General features: G+C 43.8%; 2 protein-coding genes across 3 annotated transcripts in view; one reads left to right on the forward strand and one right to left on the reverse strand.

Annotated features, from left to right (window-relative positions):
• Window positions 1–1,767: 1,767 nt before the first annotated feature.
• On the reverse strand, window positions 1,768–3,998 carry LOC136628797 (uncharacterized). Its single transcript, XM_066604895.1, has 4 exons — window positions 3,909–3,998; window positions 3,655–3,758; window positions 3,418–3,564; window positions 1,768–2,703 (listed from the first exon to the last, which is right to left on the reverse strand). The coding sequence occupies exons 1-4, from the start codon at window positions 3,996–3,998 to the stop codon at window positions 1,809–1,811; spliced, it is 1,236 nt and encodes a 411-aa protein (XP_066460992.1). The 3' UTR covers window positions 1,768–1,808.
• Window positions 3,999–6,909: 2,911 nt separating this feature from the next.
• The window catches only part of FAM81B (family with sequence similarity 81 member B), a 57,076-nt gene continuing 37,237 nt past the window's right edge, over window positions 6,910–26,748 (forward strand). Inside the window, exons 1-4 of one of the 2 annotated variants that reach the window (XM_066603002.1) lie at window positions 6,910–7,217; window positions 8,810–8,875; window positions 22,294–22,531; window positions 24,399–24,517. In XM_066603002.1, coding sequence (XP_066459099.1) covers window positions 8,832–8,875; window positions 22,294–22,531; window positions 24,399–24,517 — 401 coding nt within the window. In that variant the 5' untranslated portion in view covers window positions 6,910–7,217; window positions 8,810–8,831. The remainder of the gene's footprint in view (window positions 7,218–8,809; window positions 8,876–22,293; window positions 22,532–24,398; window positions 24,518–26,748) is intronic. The other variant, XM_066603003.1, reaches the window with a different exon arrangement.

Below are 26,748 nucleotides of genomic sequence, written 5' to 3' on the forward strand. Positions count from 1 at the left end.
CTCTGCTAGCTGGGGTTCGATGTGGTGTCATTTTGAGGTTCTAGGTCTCTAACGGTACTCTTGTTTCGTCCACAGATCCAGTGGGAACATTGGGGACGCGCCTCCCACGGACACCACCGCTTCACCCGACAAAGATGGGCCGGGACAGGAGCCGTGTAACGATGAGTCCAGAGAAGGTACCCCAGCCTTGGAGGACAGCCAGCGTAGCACGCCCAATTTGAACCCCACTTCTGTTTCTCCAGAAGTGGGGGAACAAATTGTGTCATGTGGCAATACTACTGCCCCTGCCAGCAGAGCATGTCGTAGCAGGGAGTTGTTTTCCGAGCGGGCGAGCCGCAGCGTTGCTGCTCGCCCGCGTCGGAAGAATAGCAAGCCAGATGCCACCCAAGAGGCGCTGTCTTTATTACGGCGGTCTGAGACGGAGGATCAATGGGACACAATGGGTACTGCCATAGCGTCACGCCTTCGTGAACTGAGCTCGGAGCGTCAGTGGACAATTCCGCCAGTTCTTTACACAGTGTTAGAGATTTTTGGTTCTCAAAGACCCATTGCCGATAGCACTGCCATTATTGTGGCAATGAAAAATGCAGCCTTTCCAGTACAACACTCAAACCGCATGTTGCCTGCACACCAATCTTTCCCTGATCAACCTGCCAGGGTTTCTAGGACACCGGTATACCCCATGCACCATGGCTCTCCTGACACTGGCTACGGCGACACTGTCTCTGGCGGTTCCCCGTCACAAGCGTCATTTCTATCACTGATGAATAGCCCTCTACAACCGACATCTCAACAGTCAACCTCACGACTGTGCACGCCACCAAATGCATCTCATTGCATTATAGGAGAAACCTCTTTTACTTATACGACATTGCAGTAATCGGAAACGTTAAGTTTGGGATAACTGCAATGTCGTACAGGATACCATTGGAAAGTACAGGTTCCGTGGTGCTGTTGCCGTGTCTCACAATGCACGGATTTGGCTTGTGTCCCAGAAATCCAACGGATGGTCATGGGAAAGATTGGGGTTGCAAACATCGCTCACTCCCAGCTACGATGTGCTCTGCGGCAAAAAAGGCAAGGCGCACTCATTCCTTCACGGCAGTGGCACGCACGTTAATTTCTTTGCGGCCTGTGCTACTGTACGCGAAGGACTGAGTTGGCCTTTTTTTTTTGTTTGTTTTTGTTTAAATGTAACGCTGCCTTGCTGTCCTCCAAGGTTGGGGTAAATCACTTCTCTGACTCATTGTCCTTTGTTTCCCTTTATTTATTTTCATGTCTGTCTGTTTCCATGCTCGCTCTATGTTTGCAACAGGAGTTCGAGCATGGAAAAAAAAAATGGTGATGACAACAGGGCCATTCTGCGTGCCTGTTGCCATCATCATTTTCGCTTGCGGCATGACCGGCAAGTGTGGCCAGAGCTATACTGCTTGTGGATTGGCCAGTGATGGAGAGAATTTGTTGTATTCATGTAGTGGTAATCGTTAACTGCGCTGAAAAAAAGTAGACGGTTCAAGTCATGCAATGTTGATTTTGCTATAAATAAAAAACCATCTTAGCCTAACAAATTGCGTTACTTTACAATACAGTATATATGTTTTGTCCGCCGAAAAAATTTGGAGAACAAACTTTTTCTTGAAATATTAAAACATTTTATTATGCAAACTGTTTAACACAATTTTATTGAACTTTTGAAATTAAAGGTGGAGGAGTGTCCTTTTGTGCCTTGAATAAAATACGTATTTCTCAACGCAGTTTGTTTTCCGCTTCCTTCTGGGGCTGGGCGCCGGGGGAGGGTCACACTGCAGTTAGGGCTGCACACCACCGACACAGGAGAACTGCCATGGCACGGTGCCTTCGTGACTAAGGAAATAGTCAGTGAAGAGTTCTCGTACCTGCACTGCAGTAGCAGGCGTCCTACCTCCCCCCCAGTTGATGACCGTGTCAAAGGCAGGATCAAGTTCTTCGACATCTACCTCGGGGCGATAGTCCCGGAGGTAGTTGTGAAGAACACAACATGCCTTGACAAGGTCATCAACTGTGTTAGGGTCTACTAACAGTGTAGTCCCTAGAACTCTCCACTGACTCACCATAATCCCGAAGGCACACTCAACCACACGACGTGCCCGGCTCAGCCGATAATTAAAAATCCTTTTCCGGGCATTCAGTCCTCTTCGCGGGTATGGGCGCAACAGGTTTGGCATCAACGGGAAAGCCTCATCCGATACCATCACAAAGGGGACTGGATGTGTGGTTCCCGGGAAAGGTTGTGGGGCTGGGAGCGTGACGCCATCTCGGAGAATTTGCATCCCAATCTGTGATGTTCGCAGCACCCGAGAATCCCCAGTGCTGCCATAGGCGCCGACGTCGATGCAAACAAATTTGCTATGTGCATCAGCCACGGCCATCAGGACAATTGAAAAAAATTTTTTGTAATTGAAGAATTTGGAGCCTGAGTGGGCTGGCTGAAGCACACGCACATGTTTGCCGTCGACGGCGCCTATGCAGTTAGGAAATTTGGCAACATCTTGAAAGCCTGCTGCAACACGTTGCCAAGTGTTCTCGGTAGGTGAAGGCATCACGATGGGCTGCAACTTCTGCCAGATGGCGCTGCATGTGCACCTCACAATTTCGGTGATGGTTGATTTACCAACACGAAATTGGAGATGCAGGGATGCATAGCTCTCTCCTGTGGCCAAGAAGCTGAAAAGAAGCAGAGAAGAGAAACAAAAGTTAGTACACAATGAAGACTTGCATTACATCAACACTTCTATGTATACAGTATTCAGATCTTGTTCTCAACACGAAATAGATTGGAGAACGCAGAAGAATTCGTGGGAAGGAAATAAGATTTGCAATTGAAAGGTATACATGGATGGGGGGGGGGTTGAAATTCTCACTATCCATTCCACACATGGTTCAGATTTCCATTCTCCCCATCCACAACAAAAGGGGAGAGAGAATGAGAAAATGAAAACATGTTCCTGCTACACTCAGGAAGGTAACTTGGTCCCGTTCACTGCCGGTGCACAACAAAGGTTGCCCAAGTTTGCTGGTATGGTAAGTTCAACAATGTAGCTTCTGACAATGTCTCTGAAGTCAACCAGCCACAAGATGATGCTGTTCTAATGCCACGCACGGGCAAACAAACACCCACCCGCCCGGTGAGATCGGGGTAGCCGTGCAGGTGTCATGATGGGCGTGGTGCTAATAAAAGGGGTGCTTGATAGCCTAGCTGTGAAAAAGCAGTGTGACGTAATGCTAGAGCATTACGTCCTACTGCCGGAGCAATCAGTGCATAAAAAATGGTACTGCGCAAAAATCACAGAACCAAAAAAAAACAAAAAAGAAAAAAAAACAAAAAAAAACATACATTACAGATAGAACTACAGTGACACGATAAGAAAGGTTACTTACCGAAGGGTGATGAGCAGCCTTTCTTCTGCAGTGATCGCCTTCCTCATCTGCGTGTCCTGGTAGGTCAGATCCCGGCGCAGCAGCTCCAGAAGGCGGTAAAAGGCCTCCAGAGGCAGGCGACAAAATGACACGAACTTCTCAGGATGGCTGCAGAGAGAGAGAAAGGGAGAGCGGGCTAAAATTAATAAAAATTCGGAGTGCAACATCAAACCGATTCCCATGCAACACTTCACTTACTTTTTAAGATCTTGGTAGAGGCTCGCAAAATGGCCCTTCGTCCCCCTCTCGGTCAGTAGGGGATGAACCCAAAAACGTCTCTGACGCCGGGAAGCACGATCAGTCTGAAGAAGAATAAGCACATGAATTTTTAAAGCACATTAACATGAATTAAAGCACATGAATTAAAGCACATGGCTGCAGTTGCACTCTAGTCCACAGTGCATCAACAAACAACAAGGAAACTAAGCACACAATGACCACAAATCGCTCACCTTTTCAGATTGTTCTCTATCCATCATAAGCACAAATGAAATCAGTCTGCGTCGGTAGGCGCGGCTCAGACGGACAGTTCCTCGGTCCATGTCTGCAGAGAAAATGGCCACAAATACAAAGCTCTTCCTACCCAATGCAGAAATGGGTGGGATCGATGACCTCACAGGAAACAGGTTTTTTTAGAATCTGCACCTAGTAAAATACGCAGGCAAATCTGCAACAAAAACAGCGCCTCTACAAAAATAACCGCTGCGGTTTTTTCCGCAGCAAAGGGCCTGAGGATTTACCTGCGGCAGAACCACTGATAAATACGCGGTCAAAACCGCGTCTAAATTGGTCCATTGCATGCGGATTTGCCGCAGAAACGGAAAGGTTGCGGCAAATCCGCTGCGGCAAAACCGCGAACTTTCAGCGACAAATCCGCCCTGTGTGAACCCAGCCTAAGAGTAAGGGCTCTTAAACACTGGCGATAGACTTTCCTGCAATGCGAGAACAAGTGAAAAAGCGTGATTATGAAACCAATGATCTTCAATGATTTAATTCTCATTTGCGATATTTTCACTCAAGCCTCGCTGCGCTAAGAAAAATCTGCAATACTGCCCATTGAAATCAATAGGAGAAGATCGCAAAGCAGGCTGTGTTTTGTGTTGTGATGCGATAAAACGCAGGCTCTATATAATACAATGAGAGATGATTAAAAAAAAACACAAAGATAGAACCTACCACGATTTTTTTTTTTATCTCCTGAACATTGCATCAGTGAAAACATTGCAACTGGGAAAGGTACAATTGACAATCATTGGTTTCATAATCTGTTTTTTAACTGACTATCATAGCAGGCAAAAATTAAGGCAAAAATGTGTGTTTTTCTCACCCGTGTGAAACCACTCTAAGGGCTTATTCAGACGACCGTATATTGGCCGGGTTTTCACGCCCAGCCGATATACGGCATCCCTCTCTGCAGGGGAAGGAGGCTGGAAGAGTCAGGAGCAGTGCAGTGAGCTTCCGCCTCCTCTCCGCCCTTCTGCACTATTTACAATGAGAGGAGGTGGGGTGGGGCGGAGCTAAGGGTCAAGACTTAGGTCCGCCCCTGTCCCGCTTCTGCCATTGCAAATAGTGCCAAGGGGCGGAGAGGGGGGGGAGGGGCGGGAGCTCAGGGCACTGCTCCCAGCTCTTCCAGCCTCCTCCCCCTGCAGAGAGGGACTCCGTATATTGGCCAGGCGTGAAAACCCAGCCGATATATGGTCGTCTGAATAAGCCCTTAGGGTGGTTTCACACGGGTGAAAAAATCACGCGATGTTCCCCTGGTGCGATCGTCAGTAAAAAATAAATAAAAATTTAGGAAACTAATGATTTGCAATGATTTTCTTCCCATCTGCGATGTTTTCACTCATGCGATGTGAGACAGGAGTTGTGTTTTTTTTTCTTTTAGATTAGAAAGTGCTATTGACTTTAAATAATAAAAAAAAATCTTGCAATTGTCATTGCAGGCGGCAGCGATGCAAGATTATTCTCCAAAGAAAGCATCGCTGATGCTCAATAACTGTGGGAAAATCCCAATTGCTTATGTGAAACTAGCCTTAGGCTCCTTCACACTGCGGAGGGTGATATCATGGATGCGAGGCGCTTTCACGTGGAAAGAGCCTTGTATCACTTCAGGGGGTGAAGGAATTTCCCTGCCACGGCTGAGACAGGATTGCAAGGTTCTGCCATTGTTTTCAATACGGCCGAAACAATGGACTCTCTTAAGCATTATATGTAGCAAAATAGAATGCTGTGCTTTTTTTACATTCACGTATTATGCAATGCATATACATGCACAGTGTCAGGGCGCCTTCAGCTAACCGTATATCGGCTGGGTGCTGATATACGGTGTCCCTCTCTGCAGGGGGAGGAGGCTGGAAGAGCCAGGAGCAGGAGCAGGAACTGAGCTCCCGCCCCCTCCCCACCCCTCATCACTATTTGCAAGGCACCCTAAGGCAGTCTATTTAATAGCCTGCAAATCACCCCATATCACGCGTGTGTAATACGTGGAAAACGTACGTTCATAAGAGGCCGGCCTTAGGCTATATTTACAGGGCGAGCATGATATCGGGCCGAGCAACTTAGTCCAATATTGCATTTTACAGGCGGAAGCGAGGCATTTTATATTCAAAAACGCCTCCCATTGCTTTTGTCTCGTGCTCACAAAACACATGTGAAATTCTCGCCATGTGAATATAGCCTAAAAGATTTAAAAACACGAAAGCAGCAAACTTTGTGAAAACCAAAATTTGTGTCAGTTTCAACGTTTTTGGCCACGACTGTGAAAAAATGGATTTTAAATACTGCACCAGAGTCTTCTCACATAATAGGGCTGCTTACAGCCATTCATGGCCATTGATGCCACAGGGGCAGTCTGCTTGCTGTTTTGTTTGAAGTCTATCCACATTGACTAGGTAGAGAGAAACCCCTCTAAGGGCTTCTTCACATGGGCGTGTCTTAGTCCCGTTATGCGGCTGTGATAACCGCGGGCCCGCATACTGGGATGAAACGAAATAATTGATTTCACTGGTTTAGTTTTCATAAGTGTGCAAGAAATATAGGGCAGGACCTATTTATTTATTTTCTGCGCTTGATGTGAAAGAACCCTTTGACATCACTGGGTTCTATTTTCTGCGTATTGTTCATATAGATTTTGCGTGCACAAAAACACGCACAAATACGTCCGCCTGAAGAAGCCCTCAGGCACAATTTATCATGAAGGCATTAAGTGCTTTCTGTACGTAGGGCTGTAATAAATCTACCTTCATTATGCTGCGCAAACAAGTGACAAAGTCATCTCTACTACATCACATAAAAACCTAATGAATCTATATTAAACGTTCATCATAGTCTCCTTGCGTAAGTAGCGCATCCATCACCGTAGGCCTGTGAGCTCAAGCAACACTTCATCCCGGCTCCGAGAGGCTCTATTATACGGACAAGTACGGTGGCATTCCTGTAGCCTGGTAACTGCAGTAAACACAAGCAGGCAGCGGGGCGTGAAAGCTGATGCCAGGCCAGGAGTGATATGCCAGGCTATGTCATCTGTCACCTACACACAGGTATATGGGCATAGATCTGTGACCACCAGGACCTGATATATATTACTCTGGGACCCTGGATCTGTAGTTGTCAGTAGAGGCTTCCAGGGACTGTCTGCTGCTTGTGTAAGAGCTTAGATACAAGTTTACTCATACACAGAACAAGTTTGGCTACTTCTGGTCTCCAGGATATGGTGCAGATAAGCAGGCAGACCACAATCTCTGCTGAGCCCAGGAGTTGAGGTGAGCCCTTACTAATGGCTAGAAGTAATTCATTTCTGAAATTTAACTACTTTAGAAACACAAGAAAAAATGTGAAGTTGGTGCCAAGTCCACACCCAGTCTTTTTTCTTGTTTTCTCCTTGAAATTTATTTTCTAAGATGTTGGTGCACTTATCTAAAGCAGGGGGCAATAGATCTACTAGTTTTTAGTAGATGATACTCAATGACCAAAACAGATTCTCCAGTCACTGAATATAAGCAGAACAGGTTCCAATTTACTTACAGCAAGCAGAGATATTTACAATAGATGGGAATGATATACAAAGTATCTTAGCAATTGAATAATTATGGGCAGAAACTCTCATTATTATTATTATTAGTTGTAATGGCCAAGTTATCTGTGCATCTATTATATTTTCAGCTTCAGGGTGACTACCCACTAGTGTTTTTTTCTGCTGCGAATTTGCTGCTATTTTTTCTTCCAATTGTCAATGGGACTTCCTAATGTTAAAAACGCAAAGTTGCGTTGTGGTTTTAACATTGGGAAGTCCCATAGGCATCAGGGGAAAAAAATGCAGCAAATTTTCATCTTGTAAGCATCCAATAACATCTTCGCCTTTTCTTTTGCTTTTGACATACCCCCACTCCCCCCCCCAAAAAATCCTTTTTTATTGCTTTTGACCTCTGTTGCAAGCCTCAATTCATTATTAACTTTAGCTTTTCTGACACTTGCCCTACAGTTTCTGCAGACCGCATTATATTCTTCCTTAGATATTCCCCCCTCATTCCATTTGCTAAACATATTTCTCTTCGTTCTTAACATGTGTGCAAGTTCTGTGTTCATCCATCCTGGTTTCTTTAAATGCTTCCCATTCTTTCTTCTTTTAGGGATTGTTCACGATTGTGCTTTGAGAATTTTATTTCGCAATATTTCCCAACCTTCTTGGACATTTCTGTCCTTAAGAACATCCATCTATTGGATTCTTCCTACCCTCTTTCTGAGTTCATTAAAATCTGCCTTTCTGAAATCCAACCTTGAGGTCTGAGTTTTCTCAGATCTCCCTCCCCTTTTTATCCAAAATTCAAAAGTGATCATACACATCATTCTCCGTCCACAATCTAAGTTCGGTATCTCAGGTACACAGTAGGGACAATTTACCTATTCGTATGATTTTACAGTGTGGGATGAAATCCGCACAGAGAGAGCATGTACGCTCCATGCAGATGTTGACCTTGGTTAGATTTTGACCCAAAGCTACAATGCAGCAATGAGCCGTCAATGTATAAAAACTAGAAGCCGTCAATGTATAAAAAAGAAAACTATCAAAAATTAAAATGGAGAAAATAGATAATGTCTATTAGCAATGCTGAGCATTTACCTGAGCGCTGCTGTGTGCTCCCATGCATGCAGCAGATTTGCCGTAACCCCCTCCAGAGACCTGATAATTAATAGTTAATGTGTAATTGTTTCTGGAGAACAAATTAAAGCTGTCTCTGGGTATTGCGAGGCTCCGAGAGGGACAGCGCTGATCGTGGAGTCGTTCACGTCTCATTATAACCACCTCCGATTTTGATGGAAGGATGAATCTTTATTTGTAAATTGGTTTCTTCAGATAAAAGGGCAGGAAGAGTGAGATGTCGGGAGAGAACTCTGTGCAGCTTGTCCCCCACCATGACAGGTAAGGGCGCATCTTACCACTGAAACTTTCTATGCTTGATGATGCCATGTGGATGCTGATGACTGCGTTCTAGCAGGATGATTATTATGCTATTACTTTCAGGATGAGTTTAACTCCTTGCCTCTCGGTAATAATTTCAGGATCTGCAGTTGTAGCCATGTATCTTAGGCCGGCTTCACACAGCCAGGTCGGATTCTGAATGCGAGATCCCACAGCGGATCCTGCATACCTGTGATTTCTCTAATACGGATGACTGTGGCGGCTCGCCGTCGGTCATGCACAGTACAGATTATTTATTTCAATGTTTGTATTTCTCCGACCACTAAGTGATGACGCAGATACTTGCAGCCTATACGCAATGTTAATTGCATATGGGCTGCAGGTCGGATGGCCTACATGACTTCAGTGAAGGCCGTCCGTGCAGAGTCCACAGCAAAATGGAGCAGGCTTCAATTTTTCTTCCGCTCACGGAATACACTACTACAATAATTGAACAATTTTGCTGTGTTAATTGCTAATACCGGGGATTAATTAGGCTTCTGAGCCAGTTAAAAATCAGCACAGGTGTCTCCTGCGCCAATTTGAACAGGCCCAGCAGCGCAAAAATGTACAGTAAAATGTGCTGGTCAACCAACCTTTCTAAAGGTTGATGGAATGCATACAATGCATTATAAGTAGAGATGAGCGAGTATACTCGCTAAGGCGAACTACTCGAGCGAGTAGTGCCTCAGCTGAGTATCCTCCCGCTCGTCTGTAAAGATTCGGGAGCCGCCGCAGCTGACAGGTGAGTTGCGGCGGGGAGCGGGGGGGGGGGGGGGGAGAGAGGGAGAGAGAGATCTCCCCTCCGTTCCTCCCCGCTCTCCCCCACTGGCCCCCGAATCTTTAGAGATGAGCGGGAGGATACTCGACTAAGGCACTACTCGCTCGAGTAGTTAGCCTTAGCGAGTATACTCACTCATCTCTAATTATATGATAATATTGCCCATTTAGGAGATGATGATATCACCCATCACAGTATACAAAATTATAATATGCAGATGCATATATGTGGAGTAAGGATTGGGTTATCCTAATATTATGCAGACCTCTCTATCAGACACTCAGTAGTTGCTTATATTACGATCCCTTATTTGCAATGATGTGGCATACAAAAAAATTAAGAATGAACCGTATTCCTATAGAGGAAAAAATAGAAAATGAATAAAGGCTGAAATGGCCCATATGTGCAAGACTTGAAGTAAAAAAAACAAACCCAACAGGTATCACCACTTATCTTGGGTTTCTTCAGGGTTTATGCCAATATGCACTATTCCAACCATTCTTATATTCCCCTTAATACAAAGACTAGATACAGTTGTGTGCATCAATAAACAGATAATGCTTGTCACTCATAGACAGACGGGAACAGCGTCCAAACATGGTGGTTATACCCATACAGCGTCTAGAAGTCAGTACTATGCATGTCAAATTGGGAAGATGCCATTACACAGCTATTAGTCAATATGGTGTTAGGGTGCTTTCAGACAAGAATGTGCGTACATAGGTTCGCACGAAACGATGCGTCTTTTAGAACCATGAGCTGAGCGCTCATTGTTTATGCAGCATAAAAGAGGAGCAATGAAGCTCATTGTTCAGTTTAAACAGACGCTGTTCAGTTACAAACAGCGCTGTGTATTTCAGTGGAGAGGAGTGGGAGAGCGAGAGGAGGAAAATCTCCTGCAGCGCCCATGGGCGACACAGGAACGAAAACGCTTGTGTGAACAACTCCATTGAAAAGAATGGGAGTGTTATACAGCATTTAGCGCTGCCCTGAAAAAGCAGTGCTAAACGCTGTACAAAAACGAATTAATTGGATTTACATTGATTCCTATGGATATAACTGCCTCTAGTTTAGTTTATTTTTAAGTTCAGCTGATTACTTTCGGACGGATTACCAATGAAACTAGAGGCTTGACTGTATTAGCACTTAAAAATCTGCACTGAGGCAGATCCCGAACTGAATTGGCATTCTATGAGAGGACCCTATTTAAAGCATGCTTAAGTTTTAAAAATGACTTTCCAAAAGAGCTAGCAGTGCACACTTCATCCTCTGACCAATGATGATGACATATGGCCTGCTATCAGCTGATCCCAAGTGGCGGACCCTCGTCAATCAACTACTGATGACCTATTCTGAGGATAGATCATCTGTTGTAAAAGCTGAGAATACCCTGAGGATACAAAAAATGGATGACACAAAAGGCAGCTAGAATAATTCTAGACATGCTTTGCTTTCTTATGATAGAGAATGATACTACTCAGCACCCAAAGACCCGGGAATTAAGAAGTTTTTTCTGCACCATATAGAAGACATTTTTAAAATGTTAAGTGGATCTTCTCTTAGTACCTTCCAGTGTTGTCACCAAATGTCATTTTAAGTAAGATCATGGAAAGAGGTATTAAATGTGTTGCCAAGACTGGAAAACTCTCTTGGTAACATATGATCTCCCAGTGATTTTGTAGCTTCGACAGCACCTAGAAAAACTTGGCTTTCTCTGAAAGGATTTTTTTGCTTTTGGTGGGAATAATAATAATCTTTATTTATATAGCGCCAACATATTCCGCAGCGCTTACAAAAACATGGGGATACAGAAAGACAAAATACAAAAATACAAAAACCACAGTTATATAATAATCAGTTGATGGTAACAATAGGGGTGCGGGTCCTGCTCCAACGAGCTTACATACTACAGATAATGGGGTGATACAGAAGGTAAAGGGGCTGGAGATGTGCCCGGCATGGTAAGGGGGAGGGTGTAGGATGCTATACACTACTAGACAATAGTCAGACATTAAGCCGCGTGGTGACTGAATCGGTGTGACTGCAGGGGGGCGGTTGATGGTGGCTAGCACAGTTGCAGTCAGTAGGTCAGGGAGCAAGTTAACAGGGGGGTACAGAGGGGTTTGGTTTAGGGTATATGGTATGCCACCCTAAAGAGGTGCATTTTTAGAGCACTCCTAAAGTTTTTTTTTTTAAATCAGATTGCGCAGATAGTTTTGGGTAGTGCAAAAGGACTCCAGAGGACAGGTGCTGCTCTGGAGAAGTCTTGGAGGCGGGAATGGGAGGTTAGAATTAAAGGGGCGCTCAGTCTGATTTTGTTAGCAGAGCAGAGAGCCCGGGCTGAGTGATGGATTGAGATGAGGGAGGCAATATAGGACGGCGCAGTGCTGTGGAGGGCTTTGTGGATGAGGGTAGTGCGTTTAAATTAAATTCTGTATTTAACGGCAGCCAGTGCAGTGACCGGCACAGGGCAGAGGCGTCCCAGTAGCGGCTGGACAGGAGGATGAACCTGGTTGCCACATTAAGGATGGATTGGAGAGGGTAGAGTCTGGTGCAGGGGAGGCCGATCAGCAACGAGTTGCAATAATCAAGGTGAGAGTGGATGGAGGGTAACAGTGAGCATTTTTAGCGTGTCCAGGGTGAGCAAAGGGACGGATTCTTGCGATGTTCTTGGGGTGCAGCTGACATGTTCAGGCCACAGATTAGATATGGGGGGTAAAGGAGAGATCCGAGTCAAATATGACCCCAAGCAGCGGGCATGCTGTCTGGATGTTATGCTGATGCCACACACTGAGATGTCCACATGAGGTCGGCTAGTAGAGGGCGGTAACACCAGTACGTCAGTTTAGGAGTAGATGTAATGTTTGTACGTTAGGCCATAAAACCGCATGAGGATAATATGACTATATTCCATATAAAGACTTTTATAACTTCTCATTACGTTGTATTTGGTCTGGAATGTACAATGTAATATGTGGGGTGTGCAGTGAGGAAATCGAAGAGCAGATTTGTAAAGCATGTTTCACGTATAGAAAACTCATTTGTCAGGAATAGCAAAACATTTTGTAGAAGTCCTGAAGGAGAGGTGTTTTGGATTTGTGTTTGGGGACCAGATTTCCTCTAGGGATGAATTATAAAAGTAATCTCCTGTAAATTAATTGAATATGTAATGCTTCAATTGTGATGTAATATCATAGGTTCCTTTGTAGTGTGTGTATCAGTAATTGTTCTGCTGATTTTAGATTGGTCTACTATGTTTTTAAATATGGATTTAAACCTGTTTGTTTTTGTTTTTTTTTTAAATATATTTTAATGATCTTCAATTAGGTAGATTTTACTTATTATACCTGGATGTGTCATATATCTGTTTCTACGTATATATTAAACGTGCTTTAGGTGATACGCGGACCTATATCCGCGTTTTGTACCCCCAGGTACCACCGCACAGGATTGGCGCTTTGAGACATGCGACCGTATAAGCGCAATGACAGATAATAGGAGTTCATGTTGGGCATTCTTTGATTAGAATTGACTTACCGTGTTTCCCCTAAAAACAAGACCTACCCGAGGAAAGTCCTAGTCTGATTCTTCGGGATTTTCAGGGAGGCTTGAAATATAAGCCATACTCTGAAAATATGCCAGAGCTGCATTACATAAAAAAATTGGCCAATCAATGCCGGGGCTCAGCCGATTCATAAATCCCACCTTCACAACGCGATGGCTGTGATTGGCTGAGCAGTGGTCGAGAACGAATCAATGCAGCTGTCGATCAACCAATCACAGCCATCGCATAGGTTCATGGAACGCTGTATTGAGTGGTTATCTAGCGCTGCTCAACAAATCAAAACCATTGCTTCCTGGAGGTGGGATTTATGAATCCTGTAATCAGGAAGTGATCTTCTGTGGGTGGCTGAGGACTGCAAGAAGCGCGTCAGAGCAGCGGGAGGGACCTGGACTGGGCCTGCTAGGTAAGTAAAATAAGACATTCCCCGAAAATAAGACCTAGCGACTCTTTTGGGACAACAATTAATATAAGACAGTCTTATTTTTGGGGAAACACGGTGCATGAACCTTCCCATTATATTCATGGGCTGCCCATGCTCTTTGGAGACGGGTCTCAACCAATTCATTTTTTTTTTTTTCACTAACCCTATTGAGGTTACTGTATATCAGGACCTCCTTAATATTGCTCTCTTCTTTTCTCTGTTCTGAGGACTCTTAAGGGTAGTTTTGTGCCACAAAAATTTCTTAGACTCTTCTTCTACTCCTAGAGGTCTGGATTTAGCTTTCACAAATCTAAGAACTTGTATTGTCTGGATGGCCTACCCTTGATCCCGAGTGAGAGAGTACTTGTTACACAACTACGATTAAGTCACCCGACCTCGTAATGTCTCCACAATCTGCTACATGTTTGTTGGTTTGTTTTTTGGGTTCCAAACCCCAGCTTTAATTGTATTTAATAAAAATTTTAGCTTAAGGCTGCCTGCAGGCATCCGGATTGGATCCCGATGCGAGAATTCTTGCAGCAGGACCCGACCCACGCCCCTGAAGGGACCAGTGCGGCACTCACCTTGTCCCGCGTCTCCGGCTCTCTGATCTGCCGGCCAGCCGGGGCATGCGCAGAGTGAAGGCGGCGGCTCAGGAGTGACATTTCTGTGTGGGCCTCTGCGAGACCCGCACAGAAATAGAGCATGCCACGATTTGTTTTCCGTGTGTATTTTCACTCGGACAAATCGCGACCGTCTGCATAGCATTGCGTATTGTAATGCAATCCTATGCAGGCAGGCAGGGGCGGAAATTTTGCGCCGCAGCATTTCCGCCCGTGTGCAGCGGGCCTAAGTCTGCCTGTCCACTGGCGGTGTGATATACCACCGCGGGAGCCACCTTCGGGGAGCACTTTGTCATCGCGATTTTCTGCGATGAACCTATCTTAATGATGGGTTCATCGTGGCATGCCGCAATTTTAAGATGTGAGCGGAAAATCGTGAGCAATTTTTATTATTATCCTAGTTATCCTATGGAAAGCGTTCACTGCATTACCTGCGTGCGGAATATCGCCGCGGGTAAGGCAGTGAACTATCGCCTGTGGACAGGAGGTCTTGGTGTTCTGTGACTTTACATATATATTTTTTTGTCCTACTATTATTTCTTTCTTTTTGGGATTCAAGGTTATTCTGCACTATTAAAAAATGTTTTCTTTTTCACATTTTTAGCTTTATTAATTTTTTGCAGTAGATACATATGGCCAGATGCACTGTATGCTATTTTTTTTTTGTATACAGTTTTCTCAAATGAGCTGTTAACCGCGCTTTTCATTATGGCTAGTCACAGGATACTGATGTATATTAATCAAACATATGACAAAAGGCCATTTTGGCATAGATTTGCCCTTTAAAGTCTTTAGGACATGTCTAATATAAATGTTGGGAGATTTTTCCTGACATATATGCTAACATTGGGGATATACTAAAAATAATGAAGAAAAAGAATGAACAATATTACTAACTAGTAAAAATATACAGAAATGTATACAATTTTTTTTTTCTGTGCAAGATAGACATACTAACATGAATTGCATAAAAAGTCTCAGACAATCTACACTTCATGTGAAGTAATCATATACTATAAAAAAAGAAAATATGAGAGATCTGTTTGTCGTTTATAAATCTCCGACATAGTATATTGCTTTGAAGGGGCGGGATCTCCAACATAGACAGCAACCTAAAAAAAGAGAAAATAACCATATAAGATACATAAAGCACTATAATAACCTATTATAGACACATAAAACACTAAACAGCCCAAAAGGACATGCGATGTATAGATAAAGTACAAATCAATATAGAAATACATGCATACAATAAAATAAATGCTCACATATATCTCAATGTATAAAACTTGATAAAATACAATGAAAGACAAGGAGAGAAGACCATGCAAAGGCAGGAGATATATAAAAGATTGTGGAGACTAGTATCTAAATTAGTTAAATCTCTTGGATATAAGGCATATATCCTTTGCATCTTTTTTTTTTTTTTTCCTCAAGGAGCTTTTTCCTGTCTACTCCTCTACATAGAGGTGGTATATAGAAATGAGCAAGCATACTCGCTAAGGCAAATTACTCGACCGAGTATTGCCTTTTGCGAGTATCTGCCCGCTCGCCTCAAAAGATTCGGGCGCCGGCAGGGAGGAACGCGGGGGAGATCTCTGTCTCTCTGTGTCTGTCTGTCTCTCTGTTCTAGATTCTGCCTGCGAATAGTACTCCTATGCTTGTTGATATTCTCCCGTACCTCCATAGTGGTTTCCCCAATATAGAAAATACTGCAGTGACACTCTAACAAGTACACCACAAAACTGTATCCACATAAGAACCTAATCTTGTATCTTTTACTTGTATGCGGATGCCAGAAAGAATCACCTGTGATGACATTACTACAATTGGAACAATTAAGGCAAGAAAAGTTGCTATTCTTTAAAGGCCTAAAATGTATCTGGGAGAAACTCCTCAAAGGGCCGATATCTGCCTTAACTAATTTATCTTGAAGATTGCAATCTCGTTTATAGGCCATCCTAGGCGGATGATAAAATTCAGCAACTTAAGGGCAACCTTTGGCAAGCAAACTCCAATTTTCTCCAATAATATTACCAATATCCTTACTAAATTCCGATAAAGTTGACACAGATGGAATCCTAGACGTAGGGTCAATGCAACCCAAAGTGACATGAGACCAATGATGAACAATCTTGCATTAATGTCTCATCAGTAATATAAAAGAGTAATTCCTTTGCATAAACTTTTCACACATTTCACTGATTCTGACATCAACCTTATCTGCATCTGAAACAATACGATCTACTCTTTTATAAACTGGCTGTTACGGCACTCTGCCCCCCCAAGCGCCAGGTGGGGTGCCCTGATCTTCCCGCACCCCACTGTCCCTGCCTACTTGCCTCGGTCCTGGCTAACCCCAGGCGGACAACTGGGCGGCGGTCTCTGCTCTGGCTAGGGACCTGGCGACTACCTAGATGGAAACTCACTAACGGGGGACAGAGTGCCGACAGAAGAGGCAGGTGGAACAAACCAACAGAACTTACAAGTACAAGCAGGGCTGGAGATGGAGCTCACAGGCAAATAGACAGGACACTGAATAGCAACTAGTGCTGACTGGGACAGACCAAACTAGAGGCTAACAGGACCAACAGAAACAGACTGAGCAAGGATAGAAGGAGCTGACAGACAACTAGGGACTGGCTGAGGAAAACTGCAGACAGACTGACTAGATGAAAGCAGAACCAATAACTGGCCGTGAGCTAAATTCACTGCCAGTCTTTTAACCACACGGCTCCGCCCAGGGGCGGAGAGTGGGAGGAGGCCACTCCACCCCCTGCTGTATAAGAAGAACGGAGGAGTGCGGGCGGCACCCTATGGGTGGACACGCCCATGCCGCCGCCCACCGGCCACCCCAAGCTGCTGGGATAACCTCGACACAGGGCTCCAGGCCGCCGAAACCGACGCCGGAGCGACGCGCACCGACCGCGGGACCCCGTGCCGCGCTGTATGGTAACACTGGCTCCATGGAAGAGAAACACTCTTATGGCCTAGATGGTAAGTTTCGAACCTCATAATGTCAGTTTTACATATAGATCTGTTTTCAAACTACCCTTTTCAATGTACACTATCGTATCCAGAAATCGTATCAACTCTTTTAGAATTAACATAGTGAATTATATACCATGCACATATCCATTAGGCATTTCGTGGAACTGACGTAGTGAACAAATATCTCCAATCCAAATAACAAATATATTATCATTGTAGCCCCATCAGTGCAGGATGTGACTATGAAAATCAGACACATAAACAAATTTTCCCTCAATGGAAGACATAAAGATGTTAGCGTAAATAGGGGCCACATTGGACCCCATGGCTGTTCCCCTACACTGCAAATAGAGATCGTCCCCAAAGAGGAAATACAGAGCCCTCCAGGGAGGCCTATAATATAGAGGATTGATTCTATCTTCCTCAATAAGGTTTTCCATTGTTTTGCCGCCACCGCACCCTCCCATTTATGTGATACTTTTCATTTTCTTCAGGATCTGAAAAAAGCTGATTTGCTGTTGCAGATGTCTCTTGGAGTTTTAACTCTCTCACAGGTGCATTTTTAATGTTGAAAGCGATGGAATGCATACATGGTTTGTCATCTCACTGTTGAAAGTGGTTATTTGTTATTTGGATTGGAGATATTTGTTCACTACATCAGTTCCATCAAATTCTTAATGAATGTGTGGCCCTCAAAGTGGTTTGAACCGTAACCTATTAAACGGCTCTTGGAGGCTACTTGTGTATAGAGGGCCTCTTTTTTTTCTACTTGTGTAGAGCTTGTTGACCACTAGATGCCTCTACAACCCAATCAAGCAGTTTTCGCTTAGTTAACAGAGTTTGAGAGAGGGCACATTATTGGAATGCAAGAAGCTGGATGGCTTTAAATTTCCCACCACCTGGCTATTCTGACTAGTGGATCCAGGTTTTCTGCAGCAACAAAAATCAGGTTTAGTTTTGGCACGGACCATGGCCGTGTCCATGTCTGGAGACGTATGGGTGAGCGCCTCAATCCTGCCTCTGCTGTGGAGTGGCACAGTGCCCTGATTGTCTGGGGGGTCACCCCTTTCCAGCAGGATAATGCTCAGCTACACACAACAAGGGTGTCACAAGAAAGCCTCAACAACATTGTCACATGTGTATGGGATGCCCAATCACCAGATTTATCACCAATAGAACATGTATGAGTCCATCTCGGACACCAACTTTAACAGCCTACGAGTTTCCATGAACTAGAGGCTCAGTTACAGCAAATGTGGATCGATATGCCACAGGATACCATACAGAACCTGTATGCCCGCTCGAATCACATCTTGCTGTTATGTGTTACTTCTTAGACCTGTAGTTCTATCGTTTACCAGGAGCACACTTCCACAGGTGTGGGATGATTGTGCTGGCCAATTGACCAGCCAATCGCCACTAATCTGCACAGATAAGTTCCAGCCCCTTTAGCTAGAGGGTGCTGGACATTTTAAAATGAGTAGATTTTTACTAATTGATAATATTGTTAATCATATTTGTTCATTTATTTCCTTCATTCTTTTTAGTATGCCCCCTAAGGGCTCAGTCAGACAAGCGTTTTTTTACGCGCACCTATGTGCATAAAAAAAGCGCATCTATTAGAACCATTGGTTCCCTATGGCACTGGTCATATATCCGTCTTTTACAGGTGCAAAAGATGGAACATCCGTGCCTCTTGTGTGCAGCATGGATCTAACCGGCGCGCATAAAGAATCCCCGCTGGAAGTCCCCTCATCACTGAACACTGTGACAGCACTGTCACAGTGTTCAGTGATGAGGAGACACCCCATAGGGGTTGAAGAATCCCCTGCCATAACTGTGGCAGAGGACCGCAATGCTACCGCATTGCTTTTAATGGCACCGGCGCTGCAACTGGCCCCTTGAAAGCAATGAGCTGCAGGCAACCCACGCCGTGATTTTTGGGGAAGGGCCTGAAATATAAGCCCTTTCCTGAAAATAAGCTCAAGCTGCCAAAAAAAATTAAAATGCATCACCTAGCGCTCCGGTGCGGCTTCTTTCTGTGGCTCCCCGGCAGTTCTTTTTCTGTATTCTGGTGACTGGGGATTTAAAAATCCCCCAAATCCAGAAAGCACTGCCTCTGATTGGCTAAGCGCTGTGACCAATCAGAGGCTGCGCTCAGCTGTCATTCAATGCTACACCGGTCCCATTGAAAGCAATGCGGTAGCATTACGGTCCTCTGCCTCAGCTGTGGCAGGGGATTCTTTAACCCCCGCGGGGTGTCCCCTCATCACTGAACATGTGACAGTGCTGTCAGTGTTCAGTGATCAGGAGGCCTTCCTGGAGCAGCTGCACTTCTATAAGCACAGCTGCTCCAGGGAATAGAGCATATGCACGGACCTTCAGCCACGCGCATTTTGCTTATCCGTGGAGCTTTTTTTTTTTTTTTTTCGTGTGTGCAAAAAACATTTGTCTGACTGAGCCCTAACAGTGCACCATAGACCTGGTGTAAATCAAACCTTTGATCTGGGAATACTCTATTTGACATAACCTTTAAAGGAGATGCAGCCATATGCACAGTCACCATTGTTTTACCATGTATAGTAGATTGATTCTGTTACCTCCAATGACCCACAGTACTTCTGAGTAGAAGAGTAGAATTCTATATGCATAAAAAGTGGTAAAGTTCATTCATTTACTTGGCCCCCAATGGGCTGGTTGTAAAGGAGCAGAAAAAAACATTACTTGCTATGAGACCATATTGCTTTATTATTTTCTGGATAATGATATATGTAAATGATGAAACTGGGAACAGTCAACATGTCTGCACAAGAACATTCTCATTTACATTAAGACAGAGTATGTATACAGTTGTATTAAAAAAAACTGTATGGGGAAAAATACATTAAATTATTCCTCCTGCTGTAATCTACCATACCGCCTTATACTATTCACTATGAAGAAACTGAATTATAAAGGTGCAACAAAATCAGCAATGAAAATAAAGTTGCCATTTTATTCCAAAAAGTGAAGAAAAAAATGGCAATGGGTCAAAGCACATGAAAACTTATGCACAAACACATTTTATGAACAGGAATGTTTGTTTGCCTTTTCGCAACGTGCGTATAACCTTAAAGAGAATCGGTCATGAGTTTCATGTTGCTTCTAACCATGGACAGTAAGATAGCGTCAGGCTCCCTCATTACAAAGAACTGGGTTTTACTCAAAAACAGTGCAGCATTTCAGAGAAAACAGTTTTAAAAAGAGCAAAGCTTGGGGAGAAGAGTCACCTTGGCAGACTTCCCGCTTCTCCCCACCTAGCTCATCCTGATCGACAGGTCTCTCCCTGTTGTGTCCAACACCAGTGCAATTGTTTAATCTATTGTGATTATTGCATTTTCTATCACCTCCTTCAGCTCAGCAAGTCTCAGGACTCCGCATAATTAATATGGATTCTCATTAACTTAACACCTCTAGTCATTCTGATACCACATTCATTTAACTTAAGGTGATAGATGAGATAAGTTTTCTTTCAGCAACAAAATAGAAGCCCAGCATCTAAAAGCCAAGATAATAGGGATTACTTAGATACAGATCAGGAGTAGGGGACCTGCATCTTTCCAGATGTTATGCAATTCTTACAAAGAGGTCTTGTGAATCTTCCAGAGGTGTCTGTTATGATAGGATTGTCACGGGACTGGGGTCCAGTACTGGTAGTCCCTAACAGCTGCCTGCAACCCCTGTCCCTACCTACTTGCCCTCTGGGTTAGGCCCCAGGGTGACAACTGGGCAACGGTCCCTATACTCACTAAGGAAGCGGGGCAAGGGGACAGATTTACAAACAGAAACAGAGACCAGTCAGGAAGTCCGGGTTGGCAACAGGAGAATACGAGGTACCAGGGATCAGGCGAAGGCGAAGTCGGGGTCAGAAACAATATGTCAAAACAGAGATTTAGGCAAGTACAAGGACCCGAATGTTGCAGGAGACCAAACTAATGCTGGCAATGCTGGAAGGAAACAGAGGTGTTTAAATGCTGTCAGAACTCCCGCCCCAACAGCTGATTGGGGCGGGGAGCCTGAGAGCAGCAAGTAAATCACCAAGGCACTGGGGAAACTGCCCCCAGCCTAGCTGGAGAGAGTGAGACCAAGGACGCGCGCCTGGTCGTCATGGTATCAGAGACGCGGCATGGAGCAGCACCCACTACGTCCTTAGTAGCCAGGCAAGTAGGCTTCCGGCAGCCAGGGAAGGTCACCAGAACTGGGGCTCCCCTGTGCCGCTGCAGTCCGGGTAATGGAGCCGGCGGTATGGGCACAGCGACCCTGCGAGCCAGTGGTCCTGACAAGAATATTCGTCAAAAAGCTACAATATCCAATTATGTCAAAGAGACAGTGCAGCTTGCTTGTTTGCAAGTGGATATAACATAAAGTTGCAATCAAAATTATTCAATCCACCATTGTAATTTAGGTTATTTGCCAAATTTATATACATTGAGCTGTTTGCAAAAAAAAGTCAAAACAAGAACAATTTAAATAACTCAACAACTAATATAAGAAGTGGTTCGTCTAAATTCCACCCCCTTATAAGAGCACACATTTGCAAATCCGGTGTTGTCTCAAGCACACGCGATATAAGAAATCAAGGGTTTCATTAGTTGCATCAGGTGTGCTTGAGATAAAACACAAGTAACCTGGACTGACTAGGGCTTTGTTGACTGTGATGTTTGATTAGATGTTTGAGAGTGCTCTAAAAACTGAAGAGAATAGATGATTACCTTGGACAATCAAGATTTACATTAGCTTCTCATTATGCTCGGCAAATCATGGACCACATCCGGTCTAAAAATACACCTATCGGAAATTGACTTCATAGTTTGTTTGTTTTTTCTGTCTTTGTTCAACTCCTAGTTTTGGCTTAGAGGTACTAATGGCTTTAGTACTGAATTTAAATGAACATCCCAACTAAATTATACTTTTCTAATCTGATTGCACGTTTATTTTTTACTATTCCTCATATTTTAGAAGACAGTCTTTTTTGCCAGCAATTCCGGGACATCGAGTGGAGTTATTGGAGGACCGACTATGTAATCAAGAAAAGACCACTACTATTCTCCTGGATCAAGCCTTCAAGATTAAAGACAATGTATCCATGCTGCGAGGAAACGGTGGCCAACACTGGGACTTAATGGCCCAACGCTTGCTTGAAAATCACATGCAGACAGTCATACAAATAATCAAACAACTGAGCAGAGATATTGAGGTACAATATTGCTCTTTGTGCATTTCTCAATTTTTACAATACACAGATTCTGTCATACATAGTTTCATTGCATGTATATACTTATCTGCTAGCATTATAGAGTTTTGCTATGAGCAGTAGTGGCCAATCCGAGACCAGCGTGTGGGGTCTTACACTGGGTTGGGAGAGGTAACATCACTGCTTAGGGAGAGCGCCAAGAAGGTGAGTGAGGAGGCTTATAATGCCATGCATGCTCCTCTAGGTAATATGCAAATAATGGACATGGAACAATACCTTTGCAGCGCCACCTAGTAGATAACAGCATTCCTTCAAATTAATGGTTGACCCTTTATACAGGTCTGTAGAGCAATGATTGTGTATGGATTCTGGCTTGGCTTTCAATTCCCAGACAGCTGTTTCAGGGTTTTTGTCCCTCATCAGTGTGCAGTAAGATTCTGGCTTCGCTAGTGAGAGGCCTGTGATGTGGGTCAAGAGGGGTGCATTGCGGAGAGAGAGGAGTGCTACAGCCATCTTAGCAGGTATAAGAGGGGCTCAAGAACCGTTAGGTATATAGCATAATACTGCAAACTGAGTTCAGTAGGTAATATTACTCCCCCCCTCTTGACCTCGGAAAAATTCTATTCCCGGGACTAGAGGTATGCTTTAAATTACTAGGAGCATTGGATGCAGGGACCTGATTGGACAATATTGTTAGCCTGAATAGTGTTTAATTGAAGGTTCCAAAAGAAATGTGCTCCTCTGCATAAGCTTTGCTTATAGTGAACACAACTTTAAGGATACATTCCCACATGGAAGATTTATTGCAGAAATTTCTGTGACTATCCCATCCTTTTTTTTTTTTTTAGTTTTGCAGAAATCCAGGTATTTGCCCCCGAAATCCTACTCGAATGGAATTGAGTTTCAGTTAGAGAACTTTCTGCAACAAATCTGTCATGTGTGAATATACCCGAAATAAGGTTTGAAGAGTACAGTAACCTCTTTGCCCAACTGCAAGTTCTACCACTGCAAAGAAGACAATAAGGTCAACGAGAAGAGAGCACACTGTAGCACAGTCCAAAGCAGTGGTTACCTAGATTCACATATCCAACTTGGTATATTAGAAATTGTCGCAATTTATAATGTGCTTCAGAATAAAAAAATCTGTTATCACCTCGAATGCATTAAATATGGAGACAATCCGATGACCACGGCTTCACACTGAGTTCCAGTGGGCTCTCTTGTGTGACGTCATTGTGGCTTCTTCACAGAATTAACTAAACTGCATTGTTCTAAGTTATCTTTGATCATTTATGGCCCATTTACATGTAATGATTGTCACTCAAAATGTGCTGAAATGAATGAATTTGAGTGATAATTGCTCAGTGTAAACACGAAAATCATCGATCACCACTATGTGTTCGCCGTTGTTCATCAGTCTGCGAAAAAGCTGTCGCTGGCTTCTCGTTTTGTGTAAACGCACCCCGCTCAGCGCTTCACGTAGAGAAGTCTAAAGGCTCTGCATGAGCACTGACGACCTTAGTGGTGACATCTGCGCTCGTGCTGTCGTTTAAATGACTGTTGGTCCGTGTAAAATGGCCATAAGACACAGCAATCTGTAATGTCTGCAGTTACCAGCCATGGCTTTAATATATATTCTGGCTGTATGGAAAGGAGCACATTACAAGGAAACCACTCGCACATTGCAGACTCTCAATTATGGGTGATGGATGCTAGTGAAATGGATTGCATATTGGACAGCGTATTATGTAGATTTATGGGAAACTTTTGTTTTCAGAAAGCCATTTTTTAATGCAGTGTAATAAGCGTGAAAGTATCAAGGGCTGATAATTTAATGTTCTAAGAAGATGGATGTTTCTTCTCGCTGTAGGTTTTGGAAAATGAGATAAGAACTAGAGATACAGTCAGCTCAGGAACAAGCTTTGCCGTACAAAGTCTGGACCGGAAACATCTAGCTGGTGTTGGTGATCTGCGAGGTCGAGTGGCCAGGTCAGTGTCTTGCAACATAGAAATAAGAACAACATGGACTAATGTAGGACCACCAGAGTGTTATCAATTACTGCAGTAATATACGCCCCCCCCCCCCTCCGTCTGGGCTGTGTAGACACATAGCACATTCATGGACACATGAGCGCATGCAGAAATTTGCTTTGATGCTACAGAGCATATAAGCCCGTGAACCGTTTTTTCTTAATTTCTTTTTTGACTACTCAAACTCTGCACTGTTGCACACGAGTTTAAAAAAAAAGCAAAAAAACGAGAAGATAGAGCAGGACCTATGTGCAAGAAAAATAGTGCAAGTCCCATCATACTGTTAACATGCGAGAATCCCGATAGCGATAACAAAAGCATTGAAATCAATACTTACGTTTTGTCCCGATATGCAGGTGAGAGTTTCATGGCCGGAACTAATACACGCACATGTGTTTAAACCCTTATTAAATAGTGCTGCTAGCTCCTCCCTAAAGCGGCTACCACTTGATTAAGCTGTTTGATCAGTATATGCACCACTGGAAACAATCCTCGAACCCTCAATCAGCACACTTACCACAGTAGGTAAGTATACACAGGAAACTTTTATTCTAGGCAGCAGAGACATTACAATTACAGTTGAGCGAACGTACTCTGCCGAGCTTGATGCTCGTTCGAGTATTAGCGTACTCGATAGTGCTCGTTACTCGAACGAGCATCACACCGTGTTCAACTCCCGCCCCAATTTTTGGCTCCTCCCTGCTGTGACGTGCCTGTTTTGGCCCCTCCCAGCTGCAGCGCGCGTCAATGGCAAATTTTTTGGCTGGCTGAGAGAGAGACTCTCGGGACCCGGCGTCCCACATACAAAAATGCTTGAGTCTCCCATTGTAGTCAATAAGGTTCGTTACTCGAGTAGAGCTCTCGAATTTTCCGAAAAGCTCGACTCGAATAACGCGGAGCCCGAGCATTTGGGTGCTTGCTCATCTCTGATTACAATGTATTTCCAGGCTCGGGCCAGCCTCTTCATCAGATAAGTTACTTACCTAAGCCTAGAATCCCATTGTACTGTCTCCTGTATGCTTAGCTACTGTGTTGAGTATGCTGATTTAGAGCTCTAAGAATGTTTTCACATGTCAGTGTCTATAATTTCAATATCTCCACAGATCATCTCAGGAATTAAATTAAATAACTCCTAAATATCTTCCATCCACATGGTCCATCTAGTCTGCCTGTATATTATTTTCTTATTGTTTCTCTCTTTGGATAGATGTTATCTCAGGAAGCTTGAATTCATCTATTGTTAGCTTTCCAACATCATCTGTTAGAAGTTTCTCCCAAGTATCTACTACTCTCAGTAAAGTATTTCCTAACATTGCTTCTGATTTCCCCCTCAACTAATCTCAAATTGTGCCCCCTTGTTCTATTGTTTGTTTAGCTCTCTAATAAAAACACTGCCCTCCTGACCCTTATTTATACCTGCAACATATATAACGATTTCCATCATTGCTCCTCCTCTCCCTTTCCCCCAGGCTATGCAAATTAAGTTAAGTCTTTCCCGATTAAGTTTTATTCTTGAGACCTTCCATCATTTTTGTAGCCAGTCTTTGGACTTGTTCTATTTTATCAATGACTTTCTGTATATGAGGTCTCCAGAACTGAACACAGTATTCCAGATGTTGTCTCACAAGAGCTCTGTACAGCAGGATCACAATCTCCCTCTTTCTGCTGGTTATACCTCTAGCTATGCAGCCGAGAATCCTACTTTCTTTCTTTGCTGTCTGATCGCACTGTGGACTCATTTTAAGGCTGTCAGAAATTAGAACCCCTAAGTCCTTCTCTTCTGAAGTCCTGGCTATGACAGAACAGCTAAAGGATTTCTTCTCCCTAAGTGCATTATTTCACATTTGTTACTATAATACTATACCCCTTTTTTTTGGTAAGGCAATATATTCAACTGCAGAAAAACCGGGCTAGTGGCAGGTATACATCAAGTCAAGATCGATGAAAGTTCACACCAGATGAGCACTGGCATACAAACCAGCATCTCCAATTATTGTCCTATACAATTATTATTTTATCATATTTAACCTCCTGGCTAACCCCTGTGCTCATACAACTCTATATGCAAGTTAAACAGGGAGTTGGATGGGGAATTGAAGTTTTAATGGGAAGCAAAAAGCAGTTTTTTATTAAATAAAATGTAGAATCAGGAGCCAGATAGGGAACTGCTGACACTCCAAATTCCCCTA

This window comes from Eleutherodactylus coqui, chromosome 5 (assembly GCF_035609145.1).
Source record: "Eleutherodactylus coqui strain aEleCoq1 chromosome 5, aEleCoq1.hap1, whole genome shotgun sequence".
NCBI lineage: Eukaryota > Metazoa > Chordata > Amphibia > Anura > Eleutherodactylidae > Eleutherodactylus > Eleutherodactylus coqui.